Below are 17,973 nucleotides of genomic sequence, written 5' to 3'. Positions count from 1 at the left end.
GTGTGAACTATGGACAACAGTGCAACTGCAAATTATCTGTTTTCTCTGCTTGTCACTGATAAACCCATCATTAATTCCCATCACCACCTGCATCAATCGCTTTTAAGATAGCCACATCAAGTTATGCTAAAGGAAGGCACTGAATGATCGAGTGCTAAGATAAATGGATTAGCTGTGCACATAAACACAATAGAAAAGATAACAAGGGGCTGGACTTTTACTTCGCAGAGTGCATAGACCTGCACCCTGCAAGATTGACATATAGCTGCTACTGACACAGGATGTCAATGGATAATCAGTGCACTACTTATATCACATTAATAAACTGTATACAATCTTTAAATGCACTCATGACATGGCTGTACACAGTAAAGTTTAGGAATACTCTAATAAGGCCACATAAACTTAAGTCTTTCTCATCTCTGCTCACTGTCTTCCGTTACTGCAGTTTTTGTACCATTAGTGGCTGTGTGTGTATGGGTTTGTTCAACAATATACAAAATCTATTATTGCAAATAACTTTACTCAGCATCAGCTATGGTGTTGTAATAATTGTAACTGTAATTATAATACATATTGCAACTGGGAATCCACTTGCTAATTTTTGGTGAAGCCCTGTATACAAACAACGTACACATTATTTATGTATGTATAGACCCACATGACATATTGACAGATACGAAATATACATAACATTTTATTATGATATGATTATTCTTGAATCAGTGATGACAAGCTGGTTACTTCAGTTACAGCTTGCGGTATAAGAATTTAATTTAATGGCTCCACTGGAAAAGAAACTTTGCTTTCAAAAATTGAAACAAAGACTCTAGATCTGATTATGTTATGACTGACATGACCTGTGATATCCTTGCAGATATCACAGTGACTTTTGATGAATAGGCAAATCTGTACAGCTTTCATCAAGTGTATATATATGACAAACCAACATGCAGATTGTGGTTGAATTTGTGTGTTGTTTTCAATAAAGATGTGGTGCCTGTACTGAAGGTGAATCAACATTTGATTCAATTTGTAAAAAAGGTAGTTGCAATGTGTGAGTGAGTGTGTGTGTGTGTGTGTGTGTGTGTGTGTGTGTGTGTGTGTGTGTGTGTGTGTGTGTGTGTGTGTGTGTGTGTGTGTGTGTGTGTGTGTGTGTGTATCTGTCTGTTTGTCTGACTACCTGCCTGTCTGTGTTAGTGATGACAGCAAGTATATTATTTTCTTTCAGTTATGCCACACATATACAAATTTTGATGGTATGAGATTCACTGTTACTGGCACTCCTGCATGAAATTTGATTGTCATGTCTCATGACATTGATAGAATAGCAGTTCATTCCACGCACACGGTCTTGTAGACTGAGTATTGTCTGGCACTTAAAAGCATTGCCTTCATTCCATATTTGAACTGAAAGTAGTGTTACAGTGATTGTGCAGTGAGTATGTACTGTGAAGGGTTTGTGTCACAAGGTATGCTTATAAATAGTACAATTTTGTTTAATTCCACACAAACCAGATGAATGTTGCCAGATGACATGCAAGCGTATACAAGTGCACATCAGTTCCAATGATAAACCTCAATAGTGTCATGATGCATAGGAAAAACATGCTTGACCAATGCTTCTAGCACCCCGTAAGTCAATCACCAGGGCCATCATGGCACAGTTATGCTATCTCCAGTAGAATAATTTGGTCAAACACGTATATCTATGAATATTTGCTTTATATACATAACACGATGATGCATTGAATTTTAGGAACTGTACATATGGAACCTCTGTGGCAACCATGATGCAGCAATCTTTCTAAAAGATAAGTACATAGTAGGTGTTATAACACTGACTATAATCCACCAGTGCTGTATAAAAAGGGTGCAGCCTTCAAAAAGTTTGGATGAAAAAGGTTCAGTGTGAAATCAAAGGTGGCGGCCATGAAATGGCTGCAGTGGTGTGGATGATAACAAATTTTAATAATGGTCTTTGTGCATTTATTATCATCAACATCATTGCAGCCATGCATTTCATGGCCATCACCTTTGATTTCACAACTTTAGGCTTTTTGAAGGCCTTGTTTTTACACAAATCATTGTAGACTTAAACTACGGTGGAATACTATTGAACAACACTGAGTTACTGATAAAAATATGAGCATGTAAAACATTATACAAAAGCAAAGACAATGAGAAGATGCTGTTTACTAATGGCATGAAAAGGTGTGTGCAATTAATAGTCTGTTGTCACAATCCATTAGCATGTTATAGCTTGGTTTTGTCACATAGCTAATGATGGCTTCCTAGCCAGCTGCTACAGTAGTTTAAAATTCTTAAGATTGCAACTTCTATTAATGATATTGTTATTGCAAGAATAAACTGCATACTGTTGCATAAAACAAGTACAGAAGTGTGCTGTATATATTAAACATAATGAACTACGTATACACATGTGACTGAAAAAAATAAGTGCAATAAGTGCTTAGTCTTTCTTATATATAGTTATACTGATACCAGTTTATTTGTGATATAGTTGTACTTAAACATCTGTGACAATTCAGTAGACTCAATGGAACCGACAGCATAGTCATAGATAGAACCTTCAATCAGTCCTTCCCCTTGATTTCCTACGTTCTTAACCAGCCAACAATTATCTGGACTATCCCAAGTCTTGGATGGTTCAACTGGTACTGGTTCAAGTCCTGGTCGTATTAACATCTTTCTGGTAGAGTCTACCTCAACACCATTCACCATAAACTGACCTACATGATGGTGTATAATCATGCGATTTTACATTTGACAATTCATACCCAATAAACCATGAGAGCCATCCATTTCATCACTTTGCATCTTCCAGTTTACATCAAGATGGTCTTTGTGAAATGTGACATCAAAACTTGCTACTGGGTTGGTCAGGAATACTGTTACAGTTGGATTTCCAGCTTGCCGGTTAAGACTAAGAGTTGTCTTTATGACAATGTTGCCAGTCTTATTGATGATAATGTGTTGCAAAAATTCAGGTTTAAAGTAACCTTGACCTGAAATTTTAATGGACTGAGAAACTGAATCAAAGATTATTGGCTGTGATTCTCCAACATGTTGAGGAATAATTGCCAGTTTACCAATCCATGTAGCTTGTGTTGGATCATTGACACTATCAATGAATAGTGCATTAATGATGAGGTGCCGGCTTGATAACAAATTGAATGTTAATCCAGGAATTCCCTGTATGGAGTAACACAGCTTTCCACCATGAAGAAGTGGCACTGAGAAATGTGGATCTCCATACATCTCTGTAAAATAAGTATATGTATATCAGACGGTATAACACTTAATTAGTGTGCATACATGCACATAATTATATACATGTGTACAGAATGACCAGTTACTAATGCAGCTGGTTTCTATAGACAAATTTAAGTAAATGTGACATCAACATACCCCATTCATCATCCCAGATGCTTATCTCCACCCACACATCTACTCTATATGGATCATCAACATGAAATAGAAACTTTCTGTTTCCATCATGGTACGGATTATCTTTGATTGTGATATATTCATATAGTTTTGGATATCGTTGAGGGACAGAAAAGAATGCATTCACTGGTTCATAATCTGTATTAGCCTCTACAAGAAAAGTTGTAATAATATTACTGTTCACACATGCACAATTATAACTTACTAGCTGTGCCATCCATAGTTTGACAGGTGCCTGATATCATATCTACACCATCAGGAAATGTGAACAAATAACATAATACAATAACCCCATCATCTTCTTTCACATTAATCTTGATAGGATTATCTCTTGTTCCACCAGCTGTGCCATTAACTGTGACAGTAACTGCAACAACATTCTGTTAAATATTTGCATATACTTTAGCAGAAATACAGATACAAACAAAAAAGTTCACGGTGTCTGACACAAACATTTGTACATGTAAACAACAGTATAAGATCTTACCATCAGGACCACTTTGTCTTTCTAAATAATAAAGAAAAGGGTTTGCATACAACTGGATATTTGCAACAGTTTTATGGCTTACTTTCCAACTGGTGTGAAGATGGAACAGCATTTATTGCCATGATACACATAACTAGTATCACACACTTCATCATCTTGAAATTCTTATGATAGAAGTGTCTAGCTCCAATACTAGCAACTTCACAGGCCTAGCTGAACACACTCTCAGCCTTATATACACTGCAGTGTCATCAGAAGCTTGGGAAAATTTTGGCTTTGCTATGACAGGATTGTGTAAATAAAAAGTGTTTCTGTTTGCACATGTTTGCACAACATATTCCAGTCATTAAATTTTGTAGTGTATATATACACCTTTTTATTATTTATTTGTTAAGGCTTTACAGCACAAATGCTGAAGGTCTGTAGGACATCTGGCCCCACAGCCTGTTTAAAGTTGTTACAGAAAGTGTAGCTATTTGAAAAGGTGGAGAAAGGAGAGAAAATCCATGACTGGACCTAGGCAGCCTCGAACCTGCAGTTATCCGATTAACGCTCGAACGCTTACAGGAGTCTACCAGGTGGTCAGAATGTTTTCTTCTTGTCATTTTCATATATATGTATCCAAGGAACTCTAGAGAGTGACTTATTATCTCAAAGTACCCCATGTTGAACGAAATGGATATTAGTTTATTTATTAAGGCTTTACAGCACAAGTGCTAAAGGTCTGTAGGACAACTGGTGCCACAGCCTGTTTAAAGTTGTTACAGAAAACCTTGCAGTGTGTACATACTTGCAGTGATGCACCTTAAAGAAAATAATGTGCAAAGTACAGCTGCTATATGTGACCGGATTAGCGAAAAGGTACCTTTTTCATACACACAATTTGACCCATTTTTTGAACTTTGAAGTTACATAACTTTTTCATATAATTGCCTAAAATGTTTCATGGTGCAGCAACAGTGTCTGGCTGCATTTTGATACCAAGAGCATGTTAATCAGTATAAGGAGTCAAGTGTTACATCATTTTGTTTGCCAGTATGTAAAATGTGTGGAAAAGGTACCTTTTCACAAATCCAGTCACATATATAGTAGTGGAAGACATTGTCTTTTGACAGTACAATAAAGTTCACAACACTAAAATTAATATGTGCTATCATGCATTGTTTTTGCAAAGGCAATGCATAAGTCCATGTGACATTGTATACATACACACTGTAATATTCTGGTGATTGGATACAGAAAGTATGCAAACACACAGCTTTTGTCTCTGAGTATTATATACCATGAATGAATTTATATGTAAAATAATTTTCTGTATGTACATACATGCATCTAAAGTGTTACCATACTTAGTGAATTTTGGGGAGAGTTATACACCATTCTATATCAGACCCTGTTTGTGTTCAATTACTACATATAATTAACAAAACAACCAGCTGGCATAGTATCAGGGCTAGGCTAAGAGTTTAGAGGTGGAGCTCCGTGAAGTTTGAAGCATACAACAGACATGGATGTCATCATTTTGAGGGTGGAGGTGTCGCCAGGAAACATTTCAAAGTTTAAACATACTGAGATATACTATTTTTGCTGTGTTGGTAACAATTATTAAAATTACAAACATGTCTGTTTTATTAGGGTAGCTGACTGCTCTATTAGAGTATTTCGATATGATATCTTTGCAAATCAATGCAAAATTGATTTAATTACCTGAATATAACTTGACCAGTTTCTGTAAACCTTAGAAACCGCCTTGGATCCGTCCTGCTCTTGTATGGAAGAATGATATGGAAGAATAGCTATACCAAATGTTTAATCAGTTTACTGTACTGTATGATATTGCTGTACTGTATGGTCAGTGAATACTGATAGCAATTGATTTCCTTAGGTACATGCAAGCTATGTTTTGATCTTGTGAGGTGCAAGGTCTATGGTGTGCAAGGGGTTGAAATCTTCTACTTTTGTTTTACAGAGTGCATGGTTATCTTTCTGCTATGCACATTTATGTGCACAGCTAATCCATTCAGTGCATTCCTTTAGCATAAAAAAAGTTCAATCACATGATATATATAGACCACCACTACACTGCTTACCTTACTAAACTGTATACAAAATCTCTAAATGTACTCATGTTGTCATTAAGTTTAAAAATACTTTAATGCTACATGAACCTTTAAGTCTTTACATCTCTTCCAACATTGTCATTTTTCTTTACCACACCAATGAGTTTTTGTATACATACCATTGGTGGCTGTGCGTATATGGGTTTGTTCAACTGTATATGAAATCTATTATTACAAATAACTTCACTTGGCACCAATTATAGTGTTTTTGTACATGTAATTGTAACTGTGATTGTAATATTTTAACAGGAGATTCACTTAGTGAAACACTATATTTTCAGTGGAGCCCTGCATACAAACAACATAGTTGTAAACTTTCTGTACGTTTATTTTAGTACTTTTTTATTTAAAAATATTTATTTGTGGCTGTGTTTGTCTGCAACAGAAGTGCATGATGTGAAGATGATGTAATGTGGCAAAGGTTGTTGTGCAATCCACTATACATGTCCTTTGGTCTGGTCAACTTTAGTGTCATTGAACTATGCTAGCAGCCTTACAAAGGCAGTAGTATTTAATTAAGAAATTTGTTGATGGTTTGTGGTGACCACACAAATAAACTTTGTGGTTTGAATACCAGCCTTCTTGTACTCGTCAGCAAAATGTGTTTAAAACCATGTTTTCCAGTGTTACACTTGACTTGTGGGATGCATGAAGAAGCTAGTTTAAATACACCTGTTTTTCTGCTGTACCTGACTAGAGACAGCATGTACATTATGTTATGGCATTTTTACACTACTATTGGGAAGTGAGCTAACAACTGTTACTAATTGAATAGGAGTATATTGGCCTAGTACATTCATGGCCACCCTCCTTGGGTTGTAAGTATGAGAAAAGATTCTGATCAGGCCGAGTATTTAGCTACAATTGTGATACAACACAATGTGAACTGGTACTGTTTTATTCGCTGTTTTTGTATTTGTGTATTGTCCTTGTATCTTGTACTGTTTTGTCCTTTTGGGGAGCACGTTTGCAGGCTCAGCCATTTGTGCAACCCCTGTCATTTGACTAAAATTGATAATAATAATAATGCAGTAATTGAGTTGTCTGAAGATGTGTTTTGCAAAATTGATAAGGTCATAAGTATTCACTGGTTTTGTGCCAGCTATTAAATCAATGAGTCCTCTGGTAGTTCAGTAAATGAGATCATTGAATCCAAGGCACTACGGTACATATAGAGCCTATAACAACTGTGACCACAATGTATAGTGCAGTGAGCTTAAGATCAAGGATCAAGAAGGCAGCTAACAGGTGTTATAGCACTGACTATAATTCTCAAAATAATTTGCTTTAACAGCAAAGTAAGTACTTTATTCACTTCTTTAGGTGATCAGTATGTGGCAGGTTATACTTAAGCTTTTTGCTACAATTTCACATCTGCTACTTTATTCACTTCTTTAGGTGATCAGTATGTGGCAGGTTATACTTAAGTTTTTTGCTACAATTTCACATCTGCTACTTTATTTTGTAATGTATAAAGTAGACTAAACTATGGTGGAATATTTCAAAGTATGGAACACAATACAATTAAATGCATGTATTATAGTATAAAATTCTTACATTTGCTGGTTCATTACTGAAATTAAATTGAAAACAAAAATTGCATATAGACTGAGAGATACATAGCTAAACATATACAAATTACAGTTACAAAACTTTGCTTTATACATTAAGACAATAAGAACTGTGTACATAGCTGAAATCATAAAATTAATGCGCATTGGTACTTAGTGTAACTTTCTTATAGTAATACTGTCATCAGTTTATTTGTTAGAGTTGTACTTGAAATTCATTGGCAAATCAGTGGACTCAATAGAGTTGACAGTATAGTCATAGATGGAACCTTCAATCAGTCCCTCCCCTTGATTTCCCACATTCTTAACCAGCCAACAATTATCTGGACTATCCCAAGTCTTGGATGATTCAACCGGTACTGGTTCAAATCCTGATCGTACTAACATCTTTCTGGTGGAATCTACCTCAACACCATTCACCATAAACTGACCTATAGTATAGTAAAGGTCAATATAGCACATATGATTTTAGTGTTGATATTTTATACCCAATAAACCATGAGAGCCATCCATTTCATCACTTTGCATCTTCCAGTTTACATCAAGATGATCATTGTGGAATGTGACATCAAAACTAGCTACTGGGTTGGTCAGGAATACTGTCACAGTTGGATTTCCAGCTTGTCGGTTAAGACCATGAGTTGTCTTTATGACAATGTTGTCAGTCTCATTAATGACGACACGCTGCAAAAATTCAGGTTTAAAGTAACCTTGACCTACAATTTTAATAGACTGAGAAACTGAATCAAAGATTATTGGTTGAGGTTCTCCAATATGTTGAGGAATAATTGCCAATTTACCAATCCATGTAGCTTGTGTTGGATCATTGACACTATCAATGAATAGTGCATTAATGATGAGGTGCCTGCTTGATAACAAATTGAATGCTAATCCAGGAATTCCTTGTATGGAGTAGCACAGCTTTCCACCATGAAGAAGTGGCACTGAGAAATGAGGATCTCCATACATCTCTGTAAAACAGGCATTGTGCATGTTATACCATACAGTGCCTATACATACAGTTGCATGCACATACACACACGAATGTGCATATCTTCTTGTTGCTATTATACAGAACAATATGGTAAATTTAAGTGTAAACATACCCCATTCATCATCCCAGATACATATCTCCACCCACACATCTATTCCATATGGACCCTCAACATGAAATAGAAACTTTCTGTTTCCATCATGGTATGGATTATCTTTAATTGTGATATATTCATACAGTCTTGGATAATGTCGAGGGACAGAAAAGAATGCATTCACTGGCTCATAATCTATATTAGCCCCTGCAAAAATAATTGTAATAATATTATTGTTCACACATGCATGATGCATTATAACTTACTAGCTGTTCCATCCATAGTTTGACAGGTGCCTGATAGAGTATCTACACCATCAGGAAATGTGAACAAATAGCATAACACAATAACCCCTTCATCTTCTTTCACATTAATCTTGATAGGATTGTATATTGTTCCACCAGCTGTTCCATTAACTGTGACAGTAGCTGCAAAAACATTTTGTTTAACATTTGCATGTACCTTAACAGAAATACAGATACAAACAAAACAATTCACTGTGTTTTTTTCTTATTTTTTCTTTCTTTACAGTGTCCAGCACTGAAGGTCTGACAGCAACATGTGCTGCAGCCTTTGGATTATCCTAACCTAACAGGAACTGGAAACTTAATGATTACTTAACTTAGCTAACAATATGGTGAAACAGAAAAGGGCCAAAGAAAGGGAAAAAAAAGATATGTCTGACACAGATACAAATGTCTGACACAGATATTTGTGCATGTACAACAAGATCTTACCATCAGGACCACTTTGCCTTTCTAAATAATAAAGAAAAAGGTTTGCATATAATTGGATATGTGCAACAGTTTTATGGCTTACTTTCCAACTGGTGTGAAGATGGAACAGCATTTACTGATATGATGCAGATAGCTAGTATCACACACTTCATCATCTTGAAATTCTTCTTCACTATGCGTAGATCTTGGAGACTTCACATACCTAGCTGGACACACTCTCAACCTTTATATACACTAAGAAGCTTGTTAAAGACAAGGAAAAATTAGGCTTTGCTATGTCATGATTGTGTAAAAAGGTGTGTTCTGTTTGCACATTATGTTTCACTATATCCTGTACTGTAAACAACTGGCATTTGTACATATTTTATAGTGCTGCACATTAAAGACAATAATCATGTCTAAATTGCTATGCAGTAATGGAGTACATTGTCTTTGGCAGCACAGCAAGCTTCACATTAGTTTCATTAAATATGTGAAATCAGGTACTGAGCAATGCTGAAGATTACTGAATGCTATTCAATAGCGTAATTTAGTCAACACAACAAAACATGTAGCCTGTTTCTCTAAGCTTAGTAGTTTTGTAATTTTATTCATCCATTCAACTACATTGGTGCACACTACTAACTAAACAAGTAGCTTGTTTCCATTGTGAAGTTAAGAATCATCAAAGTCAGCACGTGGAAGACACCTTTTCACAAATCTAGTCAATAGTAGTCACCATCTACGTACATGTATGCTAAACGTACAACATTCATCATTTGTACGTATCACAAGGATACATAAGAGAGATGTTTTAGGTCATTATGTGTGCATATGTATGTTTAATGCAACCATTTATGTATGTCTTGTGTATCATGATCAATTTAACATAGCTATGATGAAGCTAAGCACACAATTTTTTAAACTTAAAGTTTGCCATCTGTCTATATACACAAGTACTGGACTTGCATACCATGTACTATGTGTTTCTAGATCTCTTTGGCTTGTGATACAAGTACATAGAATGGATTGTAATTTTTGATGACTTCCAGTGACTTAGTTTAGTACTTATGATGCTAACATCCATAAGATCTAGATAGTATTACTGAAGATGGGTCTCTGTTTGGTCTTAACATGTGAAGTTGGTGATGTTATATCTCTAATGACAACCTTAACAGAATTCTGACTGTAAACAAAACTTGCACTAGTCTAGCACATATTTTCTCTAGCATTTATTGTTTTGCACTACTACAGAACTGCAGGAATGGTATCATGTGTACTGTCAAGTTGAACAACTAGTGATGTATGTTACTCTACAGCAATATCATTCACACATGCAGCTAAACTTCCAACTATGGATATACACAATTCCATAGATACGGTGTTTAATATCTGAAATCATAAAAGCTGCATTTTAAACACACACTATATGCTCATAAAAAATCAATGGCGGATCCAGGATGGGGAATTTGGGGCAAACCTACTCACCTTTTGGAGGAACCATACTTCTAATTAAAACACTAAACTTTATGTCAGGGCTAGATCCATTAACTCATGAAAACGATATGTACATTTTATTACAAATTCACCTGAAACCAAAATCAAATTGTCCCTAACACTTTCGTGTGTACTAAGCGCCTCTAAAATAATTATCGTAATGCTGTTTATTTATTTTATTGTTACTGGGCAGACGGCAATTGCCGATGCGCCCAGGGGGCGATCAACACCCCAAAGAAATCACACATACACATAAGATATACAGCAAACAATTAGATAGACAATAAGTAATTAGTAAATGTATCTATGTTTTCTGATTCTATGACATACTGGCAAGCTGTTTAAGAGATTCATAGTCTTTTACACAGTATTTAAGACCCCACAACCATCTGCAAAAGCCAAAATGTCGAAAATCAACAGTGAGGCACTACTAAGTGGTGATTATTTGCTGCTTCAAAAATGCAAGAGAATCTGGCTTTCCCCAACCACCTACAACTTAGCCTGTTTGTGCCCCTCCTTTTGCCAACTCCTGGATCCGCCCCTGTAAATTATTTCAAAATGATATGCTTGCATATACATAGCATCTACATAATGATCAATGGAGTGTGTGTTTGTAGCGTGCATTACCAAGTTTGGGTGGACGTAAGGTTACAATTAAAAAAAGAAAAATAATGTATTGCAATTATTTGCAAACATATGGGAATGTAAATTTAAGGTAACATGGTGTAGCAGTGAAAAGACCGCTGCTGTTAAATAGCATCAAAAGTTGTCAGCCATCTAGTAGTGTATGATTTAACATCAGAAAATCAAGAAAATTTTGGTGCTGTCACCTGGCAATTTCAGCATTTTATAATATTGCATTTCTTATACAAATGTACTAGAAATGCAATATTTATAAATACTGAAATTGCCAATGACAACACCAATATTTTCCTGATTTTCTGATGCTAAATCATACATTAATAGATAGCTGATAACTTTTGATGCTATTTAACAGCAGCACTCTTTTCACTGCTGCACCATGTTACCTTAAATTTGTATTCCCATATGTTTGCAATACATTATTTTCCTTTTTAAAATCATAATGTCATGTCCCTTCTTCTACAGGCAAAGTTGGTAATGTGTGTTGTGTGTGTAATTATTTAGATGATACATACACGTATAGTAGCTAGATATGATGTAGCTCATGCTGTTACTATAAAAGGGCAATTGTTTTATATATTATACCATTGTAAGGGGGCTCTAAGCTTGTATGTAGTGATGTGTGTGTGTATGTATGTGTGTGTGTGTGTGTGTGTACCAACCTCCACATGGTGGGCCTGGTAACACACCACCCTTTGGTGGTGTGGCTAATGGTAGCACCCCTGGCCCTGGCTATGTGGTGCCCTAGAGTTGGCCTTGCAAACCAATGATGGGATACACTATGCATACACTTCATACGTGTTGCTTATAGCTTCGATGAAACAAACCTGAAGAGGTTCAGGTCCGTGCTATTGTCCATGGCCCATCCATCCTCCATGAGTACACCTAGCCTAAATAAAAAGGCTGTAATTGGGTTACTCAGCATCCCCTGGCTATAGGTGAAGTGACGTGTCTCATGGGGGATTGGGGCTGGGACGAAGAAGATCCCGGGACAGGCAGTGAAGCATGTGTGTGCATGTGTGGGTGTGTGCGTGCGTGCATACATACATGTGTGTGCATGCATGCATGTGTTGGTGTGTGCATGTGCGTGTGTGTGCGTGCTTGCATACATGTACACATGGGTGTGTGTGTGTGTGTGTGTGTGTGTGTGTGTGTGTGTGTGTGTGTGTGTGTGTGTGTGTGTGTGTGTGTGTGTGTGTGTGTGTGTGTGTGTGTGTGTGTGTGTGTGTGTGTGTGTGTGTGTGTGTGTGTGAATGCGTGTTTAGCAGCAATACAAATTCATGTGCACCTGCAACTGGTGACATAACTATAATCATTTTCACTGAGACAAAATTATAGTTTTTTCCAAAACCACTTTATAAAACCATGTGAGTGCTACAGGGTGTAGATGTAGGCAGCCACCTAACTGTACCACCTCACAACTGATATTGAAACTCAAATGAACAAGGTATCTGTCACATTTTGAAAAGTAAAGCATGTTATCAAGTTACACTGCAACTATCAATGTATAAGGACTCTCAAAATTTAATGCATGGATATACCTGGGAGCTATACACACAAATATTTATGTATGTAGCTATAGTACGCACATGTGATGCAAACTGTTGAGCTGGCAATTTAACAAACAGGGGTCTTAGAAAGGTCAGGTACAGAAACACTTCAGATATGTACATACATGAATATGTATGATGATGTACAGAAAAAGTATATATATTCTCTAAATACTTTTAACACTGTTCATGTAGGTCATACACACATAAAGGTTATACATGAACTATACTAGAAACAGCTTTACTTAATAGATTGTATTGGCTAACGCTAGAGGACAGGAGAAATTATGCTAAAGTTACTATGTTCTACAAAATGCTACATAATGCAGTTTCAATTGACTTTCTACCATATCTTCACCTATCCTCCACAATTACACGTGGTAACAATCAAAGATTTATCCCTATTTTTACCAGGGTCAACTGCTACCACCACTCATTTCTGCCATCGACCATCAGAATCTGGAACTCCCTCCCCAACGAAGTTGTTGCTGTTGAAAATGTTAATGACTTTCAGACTAAATTACACACATGCACATCTACACACTCATAATTGAGTTCTTTGTGCATTAAATCAAACACTTACACAATGATGTGTGTATGTGTGCATGTACGTCCATGTGCAAACATTTTGGAAAAAGCAAAAACAAGTCTCTGACAGCCATGTGAAGTGAGACACAGCTATGTTGCCACCCAGTTAGCTAGTACTGAGGTAGCTGTGTACCACTCATGCATTATAGTTTGTGCAAAAATTCTCCTGTAACAGAAGCCATAGGACTACTAGCTTGGAGGAAGGGTGTGCTTTGTCTAGTTGTTGAATTCACTACAACCTTATGTGAGACATGGAAGCTGACTTGAGTATTTGCTTCCCTATAGTTAATGCTAGGTCACAAGTCTCTATTATACAAGAAAGTGGCAACTACAGCAAATGGAAGCATTAAATCTTGCATCTTGTGTTTACCAGGCCAGTGCTCTCTATAATCATTTTGCTAAACTTCCTCACACACACACACACACACACACACACACATCATTAATGAAGTTCTATCCATGCATAAGAAGAAACCTCACAACACAAAGAGAAGCCACACATAACATCTCTGTTCAGTAAAGGCTGACAGCATACTACATTAGTTACTTCTAATCAAAACAGGGTGCTAAATGTTTTTAGTTAACTTACGTGGTGAAATGTAAGTAGCTAGCTACGCTATGATCTTGAAGGCTATAAAAACGTGGACAAAAATCACTAACCACATAACACAGAAACCATTGTAACACATTAGTATGCATGAGTTTACAAATACAGTTCATGTTTAGATATGTTAAGAATGTTGAAATCTATATATTTATTGAAACCTGCACTTTTCTAAAGCACACATAAAGTTTGCAGGTGTACAATGTTCATGATCAATTTATAACGAAAAATCTTCATGATGGCTTTGATTTGGTGACGGGCGTGACAGATATATACTTTTATATAATGCACTTATAGTCTGTTATCAAACCCTCCATATAAATATGCAGTTATATCTAAATATTACATGCTTGCACACACATTAAAATTTTTAATAAAGTTATTCCATGCATGAATTTTTTGACCATATTATTTAGTCATATCTGTGTCTGGCTCAAACTACCATATGCAGGGCCTCAAATTGTGCAAATAACATAATACAGCTAAGTTATATGTGTGAATGCATGTGTGTGTGTGTGTGTGTGTGTGTGTGTGTGTGTGTGTGTGTGTGTGTGTGTGTGTGTGTGTGTGTGTGTGTGTGTGTGTGTGTGTGTGTGTGTGTACCTTATTATTATTAATAGTATGTGCATGCATACAGAGGCAACCTTCAAAACATTAAGATAGGGAGCTAAAATACTGTCCTGTTAGTCATCAGAGTATGTTACTGCACAGTGATACATATTATAGTATGACATATGACTTTCCTCCATTTCAAAAATAATCAGTCAGTGGGTTTAGCATGAAGCATCAAATGTTTCTTCAAATTTTAGCTCTATAGAGATTATGAAGTGTGTAGTTAAGCAATGAATCAATACCCAGGTGTTGTTGCCTCACTAGGTCATCTATTGTAGGTAAGATTACCACATTAGAAAATAGTCTGGACTTAATTACTATAATGATGTTATAAGTATTCTGAAGCTTTTCTACAGTTCTTAAATCCTACACCTGTACATGTACACCACATAGCTGCTCATGTGAATGTCCATGTGTGTTTGTGTTGTGTCTGGATGGGTGGATGCATATTCCATATGTGGACATGTGTGGGAGTGCACTGAACTTTAAGTAGCTAAATACCTAATGTACAGCAGAATATATCTGTCTTTGTCAAGAGATCAGTATTGTTTATTTTATTGTACCAGTGTAAAAATAATACTGTAAATGACAGAAAAATTGAAGGACTGAAATTTAATGACTTGAAAATTTTTCCAACCTATTATTTTGATTACTATCTTATGTTATTCAGTATTGGCTGTACAGTAAGACTGCCATGCTTTTATCTCTTGAATTTCTTAGCTGTACAATCTCATCAAACCTCTCTCATTTAAGCCTATATGTTAACATTTACTTGATCAGAACTAGAATAAAGGATCTGATTAAGTTACAACTGATTTCCACAGTATGATAATGCTCTACTAGTATGCATGCATGCTGCAGAAATATAGCCAAACTCAAGCCTAGATGTGCTGTTACACATCTTGCTACTTATCTTGTTAACATTATTTGGTCTGTAGTTATAGTTGATATTACAAAGTTATTTCCTTGTTCATCTGCACAAAAATTTCTCTATGGATTCTTCATTTCCTTATGTAAAAGGCGATAATGGTGGTGGTTATAAAAGCCAGAACACACAAATTAACTAAATCAAAGGATCCTACAGTACTTGGATGTAAAAGGTTAGACTTAATTATACAACATGTCTATATGCCCTATACATATATATATATATATATATATGTATACTCACAATATATTATACGTACACTACACATACATATCCACACACATCAAATTCTATGAACTTGGAGGATCATAACTTAGAGTTCAAAAACATATAAAACTGAAATTCACTCCATGATTTATTAACCCTAAACTCCTGTAAAGGAGGTAAGAAGAGTACAAATTAAAAGAATTAAAATATGTATGCACTGATACTGATACTGACACCTGGACACCTCATGGCCATGCATCCATAAATTTAAGGGAGCCAAAAGTTTGTTTTAAAAGTAATGTAGCTATAGGTCTGTGGCAATGCATATAGCTAAGTATACAATGCACTTGAAATTAAATATGCAAGAATTTTACAATAATTAAAAGCCCACACCAGGACTTGCATATAGATATAATTATGTGGACCTAGTAATATATGGTAGCTACTAGTTAGCTAATTCGCCCTTTCAATCGAATCTGAAGATCAAGATACTCTAATACAGCAGTCATATATCCTAATAAAACAGTCATACAGTGGCTGCTGATGCCACGATATTAAGAAAAAGTATAGAAGTGAGAAAGCATGGTTTATGGCCATGGTGTTAGTAACCTGGTATTCACTCCATATCAGAGTGTCCAGCTGTGTCTCTGATGAGTGAAACTAGAGGAAGTTCTCTTCTTTGAGGGTCTGCAAGGTAAAGTATAGCATACAATGAAACCAGTGTATTGTGGACATATTGAGACAGACTAAAAAATGCCCTGATTCTCCAAGTCAATTTATGTACTAAGGGAAGGTGCCCTCATTGTCAGTGTTTAACATGTGGAAATTCTTGTGGCTTCAGAGAATGTTAGAATCCCCAAGCATTTCTACCTCCAAGCCCTTGTCCAAGCCTTTGTACGTAGTAAAACATGCTGTATACATCATATAAAATTGTTGAAAAAGGGGCCTATTTGAAAATTAATAGGAGAATCCATGGAACCCTGCACACCTACCAAAACAACCACCATCTGTTGACGGTGGCAACCCGCTCGCAACAGGGTATGCCCTGCTGACCGGGTTAAACTGACAAGCAACATTAACATTCTATTAAACATTCCATGTACTTAAGCAGAAATACAGATACAAGCAAAATTTCACGGTGTCTGAAACAGACATTTGTGCATATATACAACAAGATCTTACCATCAGGATCACTTTGTCTTTCTAAATAATCAAGAAAAGGGTGTACATATAACTGGATATGTGCAACAGTTTTATGGCTTAATTTCCAACTGGTGTGAAGATGGAACAGCATTTATTCTTTCATATTAAATCAAATATTCACAGGAACCATACCATTTTTGAGAAGAACTTACAAATTTAACCACAATCTGCATGTTGTTTCATAATATAAATTATACAAGGAATATACTTGAAGTAATTTAAAATAATGATTTCACACACACATATACATACACACACAGCCTATCTCCCACCTCCTGCTATTTAAGCTAGGAATAGTTATGAAGAGAATATTTTAGTCACTGCAACCTGTTGTAAGACATGTACAATGGCGATCCAAAGAAATGGACTGGACTAGGCACAAATTTAGGTTGAACGTTGCAGTTTCCATACAGCTGTACAGATTTATAAGTCTGTTCATCAAAAATCACCATCATATCTGCATAACAGTTTCTTTTACTCAATGATTGTTTTAGTTCTAAGATACACAGAGTCTTTGTTTCAAGAGATAATAATTTTGGAAGCAACGTTCCTTTTACAGTGGAGCTGTTATATGGTATTCTGTACCATCAGCTGTAACTGAAGCAACCTGCTAGTCAAGAAACTAGGTGATGATACGCATACACACGGTGTGCCTCATGACATGTGCATCATAAATATGCATAGAAATA

General features: G+C 36.0%; 2 protein-coding genes across 2 annotated transcripts; both read right to left on the bottom strand.

Annotated features, from left to right (window-relative positions):
- Nucleotides 1–2,337: 2,337 nt before the first annotated feature.
- LOC136242365 (uncharacterized) lies at nt 2,338–4,187 on the bottom strand. Its single transcript, XM_066033770.1, has 6 exons — nt 4,041–4,187; nt 3,959–3,979; nt 3,677–3,838; nt 3,433–3,621; nt 2,802–3,284; nt 2,338–2,753 (listed from the first exon to the last, which is right to left on the bottom strand). The coding sequence occupies exons 1-6, from the start codon at nt 4,111–4,113 to the stop codon at nt 2,494–2,496; spliced, it is 1,188 nt and encodes a 395-aa protein (XP_065889842.1). The 5' UTR covers nt 4,114–4,187; the 3' UTR covers nt 2,338–2,493.
- Nucleotides 4,188–7,657: 3,470 nt separating this feature from the next.
- LOC136242366 (uncharacterized) lies at nt 7,658–9,676 on the bottom strand. Its single transcript, XM_066033771.1, has 6 exons — nt 9,557–9,676; nt 9,475–9,495; nt 9,004–9,165; nt 8,756–8,944; nt 8,138–8,620; nt 7,658–8,080 (listed from the first exon to the last, which is right to left on the bottom strand). The coding sequence occupies exons 1-6, from the start codon at nt 9,627–9,629 to the stop codon at nt 7,839–7,841; spliced, it is 1,170 nt and encodes a 389-aa protein (XP_065889843.1). The 5' UTR covers nt 9,630–9,676; the 3' UTR covers nt 7,658–7,838.
- Nucleotides 9,677–17,973: the final 8,297 nt, after the last annotated feature.

The sequence above is a fragment of the Dysidea avara genome, chromosome 13 (genome assembly GCF_963678975.1).
Source record: "Dysidea avara chromosome 13, odDysAvar1.4, whole genome shotgun sequence".
Taxonomy (NCBI): Eukaryota; Metazoa; Porifera; class Demospongiae; order Dictyoceratida; family Dysideidae; genus Dysidea; species Dysidea avara.
The sequence above is the reverse complement of the archived record's forward strand: the minus strand, read 5'-3'. Positions and strand labels throughout refer to the sequence as shown.

Coding starts and splice junctions, on each gene's coding strand:
- LOC136242365 (XM_066033770.1), bottom strand. CDS start 4,113: ATGATGAAGTGTGTGATACTAGTTATGTGTATCATGGCAATAAATGCT. Junction 3,980..4,040: donor ATCTTCACACCAGTTGGAAA/GTAAGCCATAAA, acceptor TTTATTATTTAG/AAAGACAAAGTGGTCCTGAT. Junction 3,285..3,432: donor CATCTGGGATGATGAATGGG/GTATGTTGATGT, acceptor CTTATTTTACAG/AGATGTATGGAGATCCACAT.
- LOC136242366 (XM_066033771.1), bottom strand. CDS start 9,629: ATGATGAAGTGTGTGATACTAGCTATCTGCATCATATCAGTAAATGCT. Junction 8,621..8,755: donor TATCTGGGATGATGAATGGG/GTATGTTTACAC, acceptor CCTGTTTTACAG/AGATGTATGGAGATCCTCAT. Junction 8,081..8,137: donor TGGCTCTCATGGTTTATTGG/GTATAAAATATC, acceptor ACTATACTATAG/GTCAGTTTATGGTGAATGGT.